The sequence below is a fragment of the Quercus suber genome, unplaced genomic scaffold (assembly GCF_002906115.3).
Source record: "Quercus suber isolate HL8 unplaced genomic scaffold, Cork oak 2.0 scaffold_649, whole genome shotgun sequence".
In the NCBI taxonomy this organism is placed as follows: Eukaryota; Viridiplantae; Streptophyta; class Magnoliopsida; order Fagales; family Fagaceae; genus Quercus; species Quercus suber.
Window position 1 is genome coordinate 115072 of NW_027070090.1, and position 14597 is coordinate 129668.

Sequence of the window (14597 nt, forward strand, 5' to 3'; positions counted from 1 at the left end):
AAAAACAATTAAAAAAAAAAAAAACTTAATCACATTAACCCAAAATAGAGTTTTAACGAACATAAAAAATTATCAACCTAAAGCAGAGATGCAAGAAAAATAAAATAAAAATCCACCAAAAATTTGTGAGAGAGAGAGAGAGAACATTTTTATTATGAGGGAAAACTATGCACAGAATTGAAGACATAGTGACAAATTTATAGTAAGAGAGTGTAAATAAGAAGAGACAAAAATAGAGGAAGATGAAGGGAAAGAGAAAGAATGATATTAATGTAGAGGCAATGAGGAGATGAAAAAGTAAGAAAGGGAGAAAGGTTGGAGACGTAATGAGAAGATGAAAAGATAAGGGAGGAAGAAAAATTGGAGGAGTGTAAATATTAAAAAAAATAAATGTTAAAAATAATTATAAGAAAATTGAAAGGAAAAAAGATAATGACATGGATGTTAATGTGGCTCAATTGGAGCCACATCAGTTTTAGATATATATAGAAGATGTAATTTAAACTCTTTTTTTTTTCTTTTTTTTTTAATGTGAAACAAGTTATATATTAAAAAAAGGGAGGAAAAATACAAGAGGAGCCCATCCTATCCTGCTTCACAAGAATGAAGAACCAAAACAAAGAGGGGAATAAAAGAGATGGGGATGGTTTCTTCACGGTTACACGAGGAACCCAACAACCAAGCAAGTGTAATATAGAGTTGCCCATGCAAAGAACAGGAGAAAAGACCATAAAGAAAACTGAGAAACTAAAGGCAGTTTGGTAGGACATTTCAAACACCCATTTTCAGTTTTTAAACAACATTACACATATTTTCATATATTTTTTCACTCATACATATTTCAAAAAATTATAGACAACACTACTCAAACTCCTCTACTAAACGGGCCCAATTCTTAGTCTTCAATCAGTGGCGTAATGAGCAAAAATATGGACAATTAGCAGAGCTGTAACTGGGTGAATTACCCAAGGAGCATCCCCTTCAAAATGAATAGCCTGAGAAAATAAAATCCGGTAATTTTTTTTTATTAAAAAAAAAAAAAAATTGTTGATAAAATGAATAAAAGAAAACGTAGATGATGCCAGTAGGCAATAAGAAAATCGGAAAGTTTTTTTTTTTTTTTTTTTAAGAAGTTGATTTCAATGTATAAATAAAAATATCGGAAAAAATGAGAGAAAATTTTATATTAACAAAAAATTTTCTGAATCTATCCTAGAAATTGATATGAACAAAATATAGGTTGAATTTTTTTTTTTTTTTTTTTTTTGTTGATTTATAACAAAAGAGGATTGGAAACAAAATAATATATATATAGGTGTAGTCGAACACTAGAAAAAAAAGTGGGTTCTAAGTTCTAAGTAAAGGACAATGCTCCAGCATTAAGAGTAACACTCAAAACATTACTGCAACAGTATTTAACTAATGAGAACAAGAAGAATCTGACTATAAATTACTTTAAGGTTCTTATTTTCCTTGTCTTTCCCCTATTTAGCAGGCATACGAGGACAAGATCAGAAAAAAGAAAAAGATTCTTGGTTCTGCAGGAAGAATAATACTTACATAAATGAAAGGATCATACTTGAACACTCCATATGTAGAAAATGATAGACTCATTAAGAAGGTTGAGAGGGAAAGGTAAAACGGCATGAACTCAACACTGCTTGTCTTAATCACCAATTTCTGGCATAAAATATTTGAAACCATATGAGGGAGAAGGAACTTTCCCATCTATAATCCAAATGCATTAAATTGTCACACAAGAACTTACAATGATAAACAACGGTGACGCAAACATGGAAATGAGTGAAATAACACTCAAATATCCAACAAAAGTTTGCCTCTTATAAGAGTCAAAAAATGTCATGCTAAGAAATACTACGGTCAAAAATAGGGCAGAAACTGCTATGAGCAATCCTGACATCTTCAGCTGCAAGAGACATTTAACAGACAATTTGATAATCATACTGAATTACATAAAAGGCATGTAATTTCACTGCTAAGAAGAGTTGCAGGTGAATTACGGGGTAATGATTACCTTTCTAGCTCTGTCTGCATATGTAATATAGATGATTATGTAGATTAATTGGAAAACCGCCCCAATTGAATTGACTGTAGCAACCAATATAATGTCAGGTGACACTACAGGCATGCCATACCAAAGGCAGATCAAGCAGCTGAGGAAGGCGTATATATAAGGCAACCCTGAAAATTGTTCTGTTGATTGGTTTCTGATGATTCTCTTAAATGTGGGTCTGCAAAGCATAGCAATCAAGTTCATTAGTGATTCTAGACTCTGGAAACCCCTTCATTTTTATTTTCTTCGAGTATAAATGTTTTAAACAACTTACATGGGTGACACAAACAGCGCAAAAGCAAAGAGGTTTCCTGCAATGACAAATGGGTTTTAGAATTTCTAAGAAACATAGTTGACCTAAACAAGTAATAAGAAGATGAAATCAAATTTTCTAGTGAAGACTAAGAGATCTTTTAGGATGCATAGAGATGAGTACCACCAAGGATGTTGGATGGATTTATTCTGTGCATAGCAGTACAGAATTCTCACAACCAAGTGACCAACAATGCCATTACATAACAGTTGGAAGCCAATTCCATTAACTGCTAAGATAGGATGAGCTGTGTGATTTCTTCTCCTTTTCATTTCAATGGACTCATACAATCAACTCAATGAACCAATCCAAATTCAATTGGAAATTATGCTCTTAGGGGTCACAAATATAGTATATTAGCCTTCTATGATCTTAACCCAAATTACACTTATCCTTTAGGATAGAACACTGTAGTAGAGGTTTTCACCTTTCTCTTCCATGCATATTTATGATAACAAATGAAAATATTTGGCAAATTCATTAAATGGAAACAAGAAGCAAGAAAATAAACATAATAATAAAGAAGTCTTAGAAGACAAAATCTTAGGCCATAAACATTGTAGAGTTTGTCAGAAAAACAAGTATAGGTTTGCTTCATCCATATCTTATAAACAAGTTAAAACTTCATTTCAAGCATTTCACAGAAGTATAAAGAAGCAGATAGAGTGGCAGGAAGAAGAAGAAGAAGAAGAAGTATACCAGCAATACCAGCTGCATCACCGCAAACTGAATAGAAAGAAGACAACCCAGTTTGAAACATCTGTGACTGTGAACGATAGATATTCAACTTCACTGATCACTTCACACCGAAAGTCTCTCTCCTAGACTCCTGTCCTGTGTACCTTTGTACATAAATGGCTCATAAGAGGGCTTATATATCTAGTATCTGCATAAAATAAAAATAGTAAATTTCTCTATCCCAAAATTTTATAATAATTATACATTGTAGTTTTTTTTTTTTTTTTTTGAGAAACATACATTGTAGTTTGTACAATTGTTTGTGTCATATATGTATATTACATTTTTTTTTCTTCAAAATTAAGTGATAGAATGACTCCTAATATAATTTAATGGTCAAAAGTTGCATTAACAATTGTGGTGTACATAGAATAGATTGCAAGTGGAGGCTTTTTAAGCTGGTTACTGGTGACCCACCACAAAATAATAATACATTTGAGAATTGAGAGTGATGTGAAATTGTGAATGTCTACTCACTAGTCACTAGTGTTTATCATGTGGGTTTAAGATTATGCGAATATTGGGAATCTCTGAAGTTTTGTGTACCGGATCTTCGTCTTTTGTCTTCTAATTAATAATTTACTAGTCAACAGTATACTTCTACATTGATCTCTAATTTATCTACTAATTTACTTCAATAAATTTCTTTCTTTTGGGCTATATAACATATAAGTTGTATAGCCCATCAAAATAAAAAATAAAAAAACATGTAAGTTGTAACATGGTAGTTGCACTCTTCTAAATATATTCATGTAATCAATGTGTACATTATTTTATTGTGTTTTTTTAGTCAAGCAAAGGCATGTTTTGAGCTTGGAAAAAAAAAAAGGGTCATGTGCTTGAATGAAAAAAAAAAAGAAAAAAGGTACTTGTATGATTGAGGGAGTTTTTACCATTTGATATTTCAATTTTCTGATTTACTAAAAGTTATTGTAGCTCAATTAGTTATATGACACTTCCTATTATATTTATGATATTCAAAGTTCAAATTTTCTCTTCTCAGTTGTAACTATAAAATTATAAATAAATAAAAAATTATGAATATGAAAAATTAAATGAAATCAAATAGTTATAAGTAGCAAATCAAGAAAATTCATGGGTCTTGATTATCGGTCAATTTGAAAATAATATTATTTTAATAATAATAACTTAAATGGGTTATACTTTGAAGTTATTTGGGAATCTAACCCTTTTTTTATAAAAAGAAAAAAAAATCTATTTTCAAAACACGATTTCTATACCTGAATTTGTAATTTTTATAAAATCAAAATTTTACTCTAGTTATTGCGATTTTAAATGAAATTATGTTATCAAAACACAATTTTTATTTAATTAAAATAAAAGTTTGATTCCCAAACAATTTCAAAACAAAACTTAATTTAAATAATTAGTATTAAAAGAATATTATTTTACAAAGTCTATGTGTTGAGCTAATATCTTATCCGGTAAATCAACAAAAGAACTCACTGATTGGTTGCTTCTAGCCGGAGTCCCACAATTTCTAGCTAGAGGACAAACGGTTGCAGATGGTGGGTACAACTGCTGTTCTCTTGCCCCCAATGTTCAGTCCAATATAAATATCTTTAGTCATTTCCGTTCTGCGCATGATGCAGAGACATAATAGCCGTCGCTCTCAGATAATTTAAATAATAATTCCATATAAATAACACAGAACTAATTTAAATAATATGCTGTATTTTAAGATATTTGTTATTATAAAAATAAAAATAGATGAAGAAAAACATTTTTTTTTAATTTTTATAATAGAAAGAGATATTTGTTGGTTGGGCACAACACTTTCTTTTGTCCTGGTGGCCATAATTATAATTTACACAGAGAAAAATTTTTTTTTTTTCAAAATAACACTCATTTCGAAACAATTTTGTTAGTTAGCATAGTTTCCAAACTATTTAGAAAATTAACATCTCGAGCATGTTGAACTCGATTTTATTGTAGTAACTTGAGTAATAAAGACTCGATTTCTATGAAAATTAATGTAGAAATCAAGTCTCTAATACTCAAGTTCCACAAATTCACTAAGAAGAAAGAGATAGAGATCACAAAGAAGAAAGCAAATCAACAAAGAAGAAGGAAACAACAAACCCAGACCAATAAAAAACAACGAACCCACTCCTTTGCTCTCTGAACTTCCGTGGCTGAGCTCTTCGGCTCTTTCTTTGACGATCATCGCAACCATCGGCAGTGGTCTGATCTCCATGGGTGGGTGTGGTTTGGGTGTGATCTCCCAACACAAACCAAAATCATTTTTATGATTTGTGTGTTGTCCTAAGGTGGGTGTGGTTTCTACCATGGGTGGGTTTTCTGAGTTTGTGGGTTTGTTCTTAAGAATGAAGAATGAAGGAAAACGAAAAATGAAGAAAGAACAAGGAACTCGAGCCTAGTCCACTCGATTTGCTACAGTGAATTCGACTCTCACAAAGTCGATATGTTAGGTCCCTAAATAGTTTCTAAATGATGTTAATTAACGAAATTGTTAGAAAAATGATGTTATTTTGAAAGGAGAAAAAAAATCCCATTGTACTATATTTGATAAAGGTGATACTAATTGTACTTGTACGGTCCCGAGACGACTAGGCCCATTTAGGGCCTTGAGCCCAGGTTCGAATGTTACAGCCCATTGACCCCATTCCCTTTTTCTGTGATGCCAACCTAAAAGCCCACATAGGATGTAGGCCCGGGATTTACCATTTAGTGTATGCTCGGGAAAGTATTATCGGACATCATCATCTGAATGAACTGCCGAGCATCCCCATGAATGTGACCGGCAATTCCCTGAAGTATTCCCGCTAGTCATACTCACTGAAATAGGAACCAAGTTCCAAAGCCACCTTCACAACACCCCACTCCCACCTAACCAGCAACTTATAACTGATAACATTGGACCTCTCATTGCACTAATTGCACAAACAATCATAAAACCCCACTAAACAGGGTACTATAAATAAGAGAAGTATGAGAGTGAAAGGGGGTTCTAGTCCTTTGGAAAAATGGAGTGAGAGTGAGAGGAGGAAAACAGATAAACAAGCAAAGGAAGAAAAGTGATCTCATTGGGTCTTTGTGCCATGGATCACCCATTGTGGGAAACCCTATACCCATTCCTCAAATAAGTTGTGAGACCAAGTGAGGCCCATTCCGTTTGCCCCTCACCTGGCCTGCACAGTACTTTTTTTTTTTTGGTTGATAATTCGATAAAGCTAGAAAAATGCTTAATAGATTGAGAACAATGTTGTTTAACAAAATGGGTAATACTTGGATACAATACCAACTACATCAGGTCTATTTGGTCTTTACCTTTAGAAAATAAATTTCATAAACTATTTTCCAGTTTTTTTTTTGTTGAGAAAGTGTTCTCAAAAACATTTTTGTAGTATTTTCTCAACGCACAAAGTTGTTTGACACTTGTTTTCTATTCATATTTCTCTTAAAGAAAAAAAGAAAAAAAGAAAAAAAAAAAAAAAGCACAAGTCAGTTGAACCCAACAAGACCCAACCAAAATTTTATATTATTATTTTAATGAACAATGGCCAAATGCCGTTAAAAACTAAATCTAAAATTGATTTTCCCTATAAGAAAGAAAATGACAACGTAATTGTGTTAGTTGCATTGATGGTGGTTTGGGTCGCTTTTAATTCCCTTATTTTTAAGAATAAATTTGGTGTCAAATGGGCATAAGATTAGAAAATTACAAGCAAGAAACATACCACGAAGGCCAATTGTATTAAAAATTTAAACGGAGTGATACAAACCTAGTAAAATATGTTTAAAACTCAAAAAAAAAAAAAATTAAATTGAACTAAAAAAATTAAAGCAAATTTTCTAAAATCAACACATCGGAGCAATTCAAGTGTGTAATTCAAATTTGGGAAAATTTTTGGGAGTATTTGAGTAATTTGGTTAAGTTATAGGGTTCAAGCAATTTAATTTTCTTAATTTTGGAAATTTTGATTAGTTTTATAAATTTCTCGGGGAATTTTGCTAATTGGAAAAGTTTTAGGGGTAAGTTTTAGAGGCATTTGGGTAATTATCAAAACTCAAAGGAGTCAAGTGTAATTGTTGAAAGTTGGCTGGTAAAAAGTGTAATTTAAGAAGAGGAGTGGCATTTATGTAAATAAGAGTAATTGGGTTTTGTTGAAAACTTGAAGTAGGCTTGTGGATCTTGGACTTGATTTGGGCTTAACTGTTTGTGGATTTGGAGTGTCATGGGCCAAGTGGGCTTAGTAGCAATGGATAGACCCATGTTTGGGCTTGTGGTCATTTATTAAATGGGCTTGGACATCGTTGGTAAGCGCGGAACTTGGGGTTTAGGAACTTGTGGTCATTTATGCAGAGGAAATTCAGATTCCCATCTGCAAGAATCCATGGGACACAGACACAGGCAATGAGAATACTGGATATATGAAAATAAGAAAAAGTTAGATGGCTAAAAATGGGTAACCATCTAACTTTTTCTCGAGAAAAAGAGCCACAGAGTCGTTGGGCTCGTGGTTTCTCTAAGTTACTACATACGAATTTAACTAAAACTCCACTTTTTTTTTTTTTTTTTTTTTTGAGAAGCACTAAAACTCTACTCTTTTTTTTTTTTTTTTTGGCTGGGTAATTGTCTATATCCAAAGTCAGGTTGGTGAGAACATTTCTACGTTCCCATCGTGTTTATAGGATGACGGTTCCAGGCTACTAGTTTCTCATATATCATCGTACACCTACATTTTATGAAGAAAACAAATTGCAATTGAGCAAAAGAGAGGGGGGGGGGGGGGGGGGGAATTCCCTTATTATATACTATTTATTGTATTATACCCATAGTACAGCTCAGTTTATGTTCTCCAGTGATTTGCAAGATTCATTAACTGAATCAATGACCCCAGAAGTCCAAGATAGCCCCACCCCCAAAGTTTTTGTAAGTGATCATTTATGTTTCTTAATATCTATTTTTTGGATGCAGGTACCGAATGGAATTGGAACAATTTTGGGGCTTGTTCAATTGGTGTTATACACCTATTATAGCAATAGAATTGGAGAAGACCAAGAACCTCTAACAAATGCACATGCTTGAATGGATCCACTGGTGGAATATGGTGAAGCTTCACACCAAATGTCTTCTTCTATCTATCTAGTGAAAAATTGGCGACCAGATTTATAAAATTAGAATGAAATTGTTAATGCCATGTAAAGTTCAACATTGAATACTATGGATGAAATGGGAACAAGAAAATGGAAGACAGATAAGGTATGGACCACTGAATTTTCAAGTACTAAAGAATTCTCTCCTTTTTGTATGTCAGAAATTAGTAATTGAGCATCTGATACCCAATGTGCAGCTCCTTGTGCTGCTTAAAGCAGCATAGACAAAGTCATTTACAAAACAATGGCCTGGCTGGGTTGCTGTATTTGTCACACAAGGCAACTCAATAAACTCAATAATGCTTCATGTATTATGTTGAACGTCACGTTTACCATGTTGAATACATGTATATTGTTGTGACATATTAGGGGTGTATATACCAAGCCTTGAGTATAGATGAATTTTAACATTTCTAATTTTTATAAGCTTGTTTTAATGCCACATTATTTGTCTATAACTCCTCCAAATTATAGAAACCCTAAATCACATTATTTTGTTGCATGATCTCTCATGATCTTGGCAAGTAGGACTGTGCAAGATATAATCACTTAATCTCTGATTGCAGGATTTACAGAAACAGACTTTGCACCTGCATATTTGTACAGGATAAAAGCTTGCATTAATAATTTGTCAGAAGGTGATCACAAGCCTTATAAGAGGTTAAGAATCAATGGCATGTTGTAAAGTAAAGGATAAAAGCATAATCACTATTTTACAGAATTGAAAAGGGTTAGAACCACTAACTGTTATTTTAATTTGGTTAGATTGGTGAGAGCAACTAGCAACCTGCCAATGAGATTATTAGCACTAAGAATGTTGTAGTCACCAAATGAAAAGTTCAGACCAATTCACCTTACTTAGTTTTGAAGGAATAGCAAACAATTGAAAATTTAATGATGAATTATCAAATGTGATTTGGAAATGAATAAAAGGAAAGAAAGTAAGAAACACTGACAGATTCTCCAAGTTAACTAGATTCCCAATTTCAGGGGGGCAATTCTAGGAAACAGGTTGCTCTCTATGCTCCTCAAAATATAATATTCTTTAATGTTTAAGTTTTGCTAAACCAAATCAAATTACAATGCAATTTGCAATTTTACTATATAAATAGGGGTGAGTAAGAAAGACATATATATATATATATATATATGATTGTTTCCCAGGTAGCTTGGGATTGGTGCTGATAAATTGTTTGCAGTAATGGTCCTGCATTGAATGAGTTTAATTAATAAGAATGAGCATATACGGGCTAACCTTGGACGCTAATTGAGAACTAAGTTTTAGATATTCTAACTTTTTAGATGCCCGTACAGGTGGAATTGCCCCAGAAAGGTAGTTTCGAGTGAGACCACTTCAAGCAAGAGGGAAGTGTGCTGTTAAATTTGAACCTTAAATCAATTTTCACATGCTAATAAGTAAAACAGATAATTCGTTACTCTTCTAATATCTTCTTTAAGGTTTAGCTTTGCCATGGATGATGGAAGCACACCATCAAGATCCTGCCTTCAAGAAATCTATAATAAAAGGATAATTTAAGGTAAAAGATTGAATGTGTTCTGATTATTTGGAATCCCATCAATATGTTTTTAAGCCATAATCTACTAGAATATGAATCATATTCACGTATATCGATTCCATACATGAAAAAATGAGCAGTCTATGAGTGAACATGACAATTTTGCACCCAATCTCCTTTGTATTCTAAAAACATGATGAAGTTTTATGAGGCATGCATAATACATTTTTGATCTCCAAGAATAAGATGACAAATGGTTTTATGTGGCAGACTATCTAGAGCACTAATAAATCTTAATAGAACCTTTGCCACAGCATAGTTCACACAATAACTCTTGCCAATCTACATCAAAGTACCATTTGATGACCTGCCTCATTATTAGCTCCCTTCTAAGCCATCTCTCGGTGCCTAACCTTGTCTCTTCTGATATATAATTTTCAGTTCGATTCATAAATTTTTGAACTGCTTACATCCTTTGGACTGTCGTGAATGACATATGACATGCTTACAATTCTTTTTCATACAAACACAGTGATATAAAAATGAACAAAAATACTGCAGAAACTACTATCAATAAAGCCTGAGATTTTCAATTGCAAGCAACATTATGGGGACAATCTATCCAATGAATAAAAAAGGCTGAGAAAACAATGAACTGGAAAGTGACATGACCTTGCTGCATTGCACGCAAGGACACAAAGACTCTTCTACAGTCTACACCATTGGGAAGTGCAAATATGGTTAGATACCTCTTTCGCTTTGTTGCCTTAAGTTGTTAAGTTGATTAATGGTTAATTAAAATCAGTGGAAAACCACCCCAATCAAATTGACTGTAGCACCCAATATTGTACGGCATAAAAGGCACATTAGGTTAGTAAGGCTAGGGTGGTAAACCATTCTATAGGAGCTAATATATCAGCTAATTCTTAGGATTTCTCTATTAACCAATCCCTTAATGTGGCTCTGGAAAACAGAAAACACAAATATATGAAACACAGATTTTGCTTATAGCAAACACTTCAGTAGTGTTTAGGCATAAAATGCAGTAAGAGTAGGTGGTAAAAATTGCAAAGACCAGAAAAAGGAAGTTTTTCTAAAGATAAAAATATTGCATCATATTGAATCACTTGTTGCAGTAACTAGTTAAACAATTACAATCACTACAATTTTGAGTCAAAGCAAATACATTAAAGCTATAATCCATTAGAGAGAAAACTAAATTTAAAATCCTATAAGACCTTTCCTACTACATAGAACTGCACGATCCTGATTATCTTGATATCAAAGAAATACAAAGAAAATAAAACATTATTAAGCAACTAATCATATAAGTCGGCATCCTCAATCCCATCAGCTGAAGATGCAAATAGATTTGAATCATTGGGTGTTCTTCCTGCCTCTGAAAACTTAAAATCTGACCCAAAACCCCTTGATTGCTGCAAATTTTGAGCAAAAGCTCGATACTTGAGGATGTCAGCATCACTCACACTCCTCCTGGCAAACTTCAAGGACTCCTCAAAGTGAGCTGCCTTAATCTCAGCCACTTCATTCGCTGATTCCTCTTCCATAGCGTCAATTTCCCTCTTTTCCCTCTCAATATCCTTCTGAATGTCCTCTCTAATGGCATATTTGCAAGCCCTCTGGCATATTTCTGTGATATCAGCACCACTAAAGCCGCCAGTAAGCTTGGCAAGAGCTGTAAGGTCAACATCTTTTGACACAGGTGATTTTCTAAGACAAGCTTTGAAAATCTGAAGCCGTGAACTCTCATCTGGAAGAGGAATATAGATCAATTGATCAAGACGACCAGGTCTTAGAAGTGCTGGGTCGATTATATCAGGCCTATTAGTAGCTCCAATGACAAAGATAGTTTTCTTGGATGATAACCCATCCATTTCAGTTAAGAGCTGGTTCAAAACTCTATCAGCAGCACCACCTGCATCTCCAATTCCATTTCCTCTCTGAATAGCAATGGAGTCAAGTTCATCGAAAAACAGGACACAAGGTGCAGACTGACGAGCCTTGTCAAAAACATCCCTAACATTGGCCTCACTCTCTCCAAACCACATTGTGAGTAATTCAGGACCCTTGATGCTAATAAAATTAGCCTGACATTCATTAGCAATAGCCTTGGCCAAAAGGGTTTTCCCACAACCAGGGGGACCATAGAAGAGAACTCCTCTAGATGGTGACATTCCAAACTTCTCAAACTTCTCAGGATGCTCCACTGGATATTGAACGGTCTCTTGAAGCTCCCTCTTGACACTCTCAAGTCCACCAATGTCTTTCCAACTAACATTGGGCACTTCCACAATAGTTTCACGCAAAGCAGAGGCAGTGCTAGTTCCAAGAGCACCACTAAAGTGATCATTGGTGACAGCCATGGAGTTGAGAACCTCAGCGTCGATGGTTTCATCTTCCATGTCAATCACATCCATTTTTTCTCTAATACATTGTAGTGCAGCTTCAGTACAAAGAGCTGCAAGATCCGCACCCACATGTCCATGAGTTTCCTTGGCCACTCTTTCCAAATTCACATCTTCAGAGAGCTTCATCTTCTTGGTATGGATCTGAAGAACCTCAAGACGCCCAACTTCATCCGGAACACCAATATCAATCTCTTTATCAAACCTCCCAAACCTTCTTAATGCTGGGTCAATACTATTAGGCCTATTGGTAGCTCCAATAACAATGACATGTTCCCGAGAATTCACACCATCCATTAATGTCAAAAGCTGTGAAACAATCCTCCTCTCTATCTCTCCACCGGTCTTATCACGCTTGGGAGCAATAGAGTCAATCTCATCAATAAATATAATCGAAGGAGCATTCTTCTCTGCTTCAGCAAAAGCTTTCCTCAAATTACTCTCACTCTCACCAGCCATCTTGCTCATAATCTCGGGCCCATTAATACAGAAAAAGAAAGCCCCAGTTTCATTAGCAATAGCCTTTGCAATAAGTGTCTTGCCAGTGCCAGGAGGTCCATATAGCAGAATTCCCTTTGGAGGCTTCACTCCAATAGTCTTGAAAAGTTGTGGATGCCTTAAAGGCAATTCCACCAACTCACGAATCTGAGCAAGTTGCTTCCTAACTCCGCCAATATCATCATAACCTATCTCATCCAATCTTTCCTCATCTTCTCTCTTCAACGCCTCTCCTTCACAGTAAACTTCGGTGTCAGGTGCAACAATGCAATACTCTCCAGGCTCAGTCTCCATGACCTTAAACTCTACACTCCTCATTCCACCTCTCACAACAAAAAGATCACCTTTCCTCACAGGCCTATACGTGTCCATAAAGTAAGGCTTCAAATACGCATCAAAAAGACTCCCAGTAAGACCTTCAATGGTATCATCAAGAGGAAGAACATGAACTTTGTTACCATACTTAACATCATTGCATTGATGCAACGAGACCACATCACCAAGCCTGACTCTGAGGTTAGACCGCACCACCTTGTTCATGAAAACCTTGGACTTGTCACAAGCCTCGTCCCCGAGAACAACGCAAACCGTGTCCCGTCTCTTCTTACCCTTGATCAAGACAGCATCACCATGAAAGAAGTTGAGAGTGTTCATCGTATCAGGGTGTAGTAAGACGACAGAGTTGTCGTCGTGGTTCTTGGATTCGTCCACGACCAACCTATTGGGAGCTTTCTTGTTGGTGTTGGGCTCGGCGTCCCTTTTTCTTTTGAGGGAATGCATGGATGTTGATGCTTGATCGGCCATGCTCAGAAAACAGAGAAAGGACTAACTAGAAGAAACTATGGAGAGAAGAGAAAAAAGAAAAGAACAAGAGTACTATAGACTAGGTGTGTGGGGGAGTGGGGGTATTTATAAGAACAGCTTCTCATGGTTTTGCTTAGTGAACAAGTTTCTCATCCTAATCAAAATCGAAGTCGAATTCATGCTATTCCTGACAAGTTTCGGAGTTTCTCATGAACCAACCAAGTCCTATGTGGATTCGGAATTCAAAATTGTTTCTGAAGTCGGTGGTTCCTGAGTGGATTTTTTTTTTTTTTTTTCTATTTTTTAATTTTTTTGAATTTATAGATTAGCTGATTAGGACCCATAAATTTGTTCTCTCTTAAAAATAGGTGAATTTTTATTTTTTCCACTCAAGTGCAAAATTTTTTATGAAATTAATTCAATTTTAAGCATTTGTCAAAATCCAATATTTTGGGTAGTTATGGAGAAGAGAAAATTAAACTATATTTTCGCTCTTTCAACTAATTTGAAAGCTATTAAACAAAGATGTTAGAGAAAGAAAGCTCTGTTTAGAGAGAGAAAATTTTGCTTAGAGTGAAAAAAGTTATTGTCAAAAAATATCAAAATCGATCACCTAATTAAAATACAAAATTTATTAATGTATCCATTTTTCTCTTCTCTAAGATTACTTTTAAACTAAAATGGCTTCATAAGTTTAGGACTTTAATTGACAAAATTATAAATTTGAAACTTAATCTATGTACGGGTGGAAATTCATGTTAGCAGTTTGTGTTCATGTTGTGTCGAGGTATAAGTATTTGAATACATGGCTCAATCTTAACCTAACCTATTAAATCATCGTGCCAGACTCCCTCGACCCCAACACAACCCATTAGTTAAAATCAAGGATTATTTTGACCCCCATAATTTTTTTAATCGAGACAACCTTAACTTGGCAAAATTGATACATGTCAACAATAGGAACCAAATTCGTAATTTACCCTAAAAATTTAGTTGTGCTATGTGAGTCAATACAAATATTATAAATTGTTATAATTTCACCAAAGGGTTAATTATAAGATTAAGAACATTAAAATTATTATCAT

General features: G+C 34.4%; 2 protein-coding genes and 1 long non-coding RNA gene across 3 annotated transcripts; 1 reads left to right on the plus strand and 2 right to left on the minus strand.

Annotated features, from left to right (window-relative positions):
• Positions 1 to 1331: 1331 nt before the first annotated feature.
• LOC112014001 (bidirectional sugar transporter SWEET2a) lies at positions 1332 to 3271 on the minus strand. Its single transcript, XM_024046379.2, has 5 exons — positions 3087 to 3271; positions 2349 to 2385; positions 2036 to 2252; positions 1769 to 1927; positions 1332 to 1680 (listed from the first exon to the last, which is right to left on the minus strand). Exons 1-5 carry the CDS (start codon positions 3145 to 3147, stop codon positions 1489 to 1491), a joined length of 666 nt encoding a protein of 221 aa, XP_023902147.2. The 5' UTR covers positions 3148 to 3271; the 3' UTR covers positions 1332 to 1488.
• Positions 3272 to 7913: 4642 nt separating this feature from the next.
• LOC136064233 (uncharacterized) lies at positions 7914 to 8693 on the plus strand. The gene is made up of 2 exons (XR_010625903.1): positions 7914 to 8373; positions 8465 to 8693. It is a non-coding gene; the product is annotated as an uncharacterized LOC136064233 (long non-coding RNA).
• Positions 8694 to 10988: 2295 nt separating this feature from the next.
• LOC112014003 (cell division cycle protein 48 homolog) lies at positions 10989 to 13580 on the minus strand. Its single transcript, XM_065765741.1, has one exon. It carries the CDS (start codon positions 13510 to 13512, stop codon positions 11104 to 11106), a length of 2409 nt encoding a protein of 802 aa, XP_065621813.1. The 5' UTR covers positions 13513 to 13580; the 3' UTR covers positions 10989 to 11103.
• Between the last annotated feature and the right edge of the window lie 1017 nt (positions 13581 to 14597).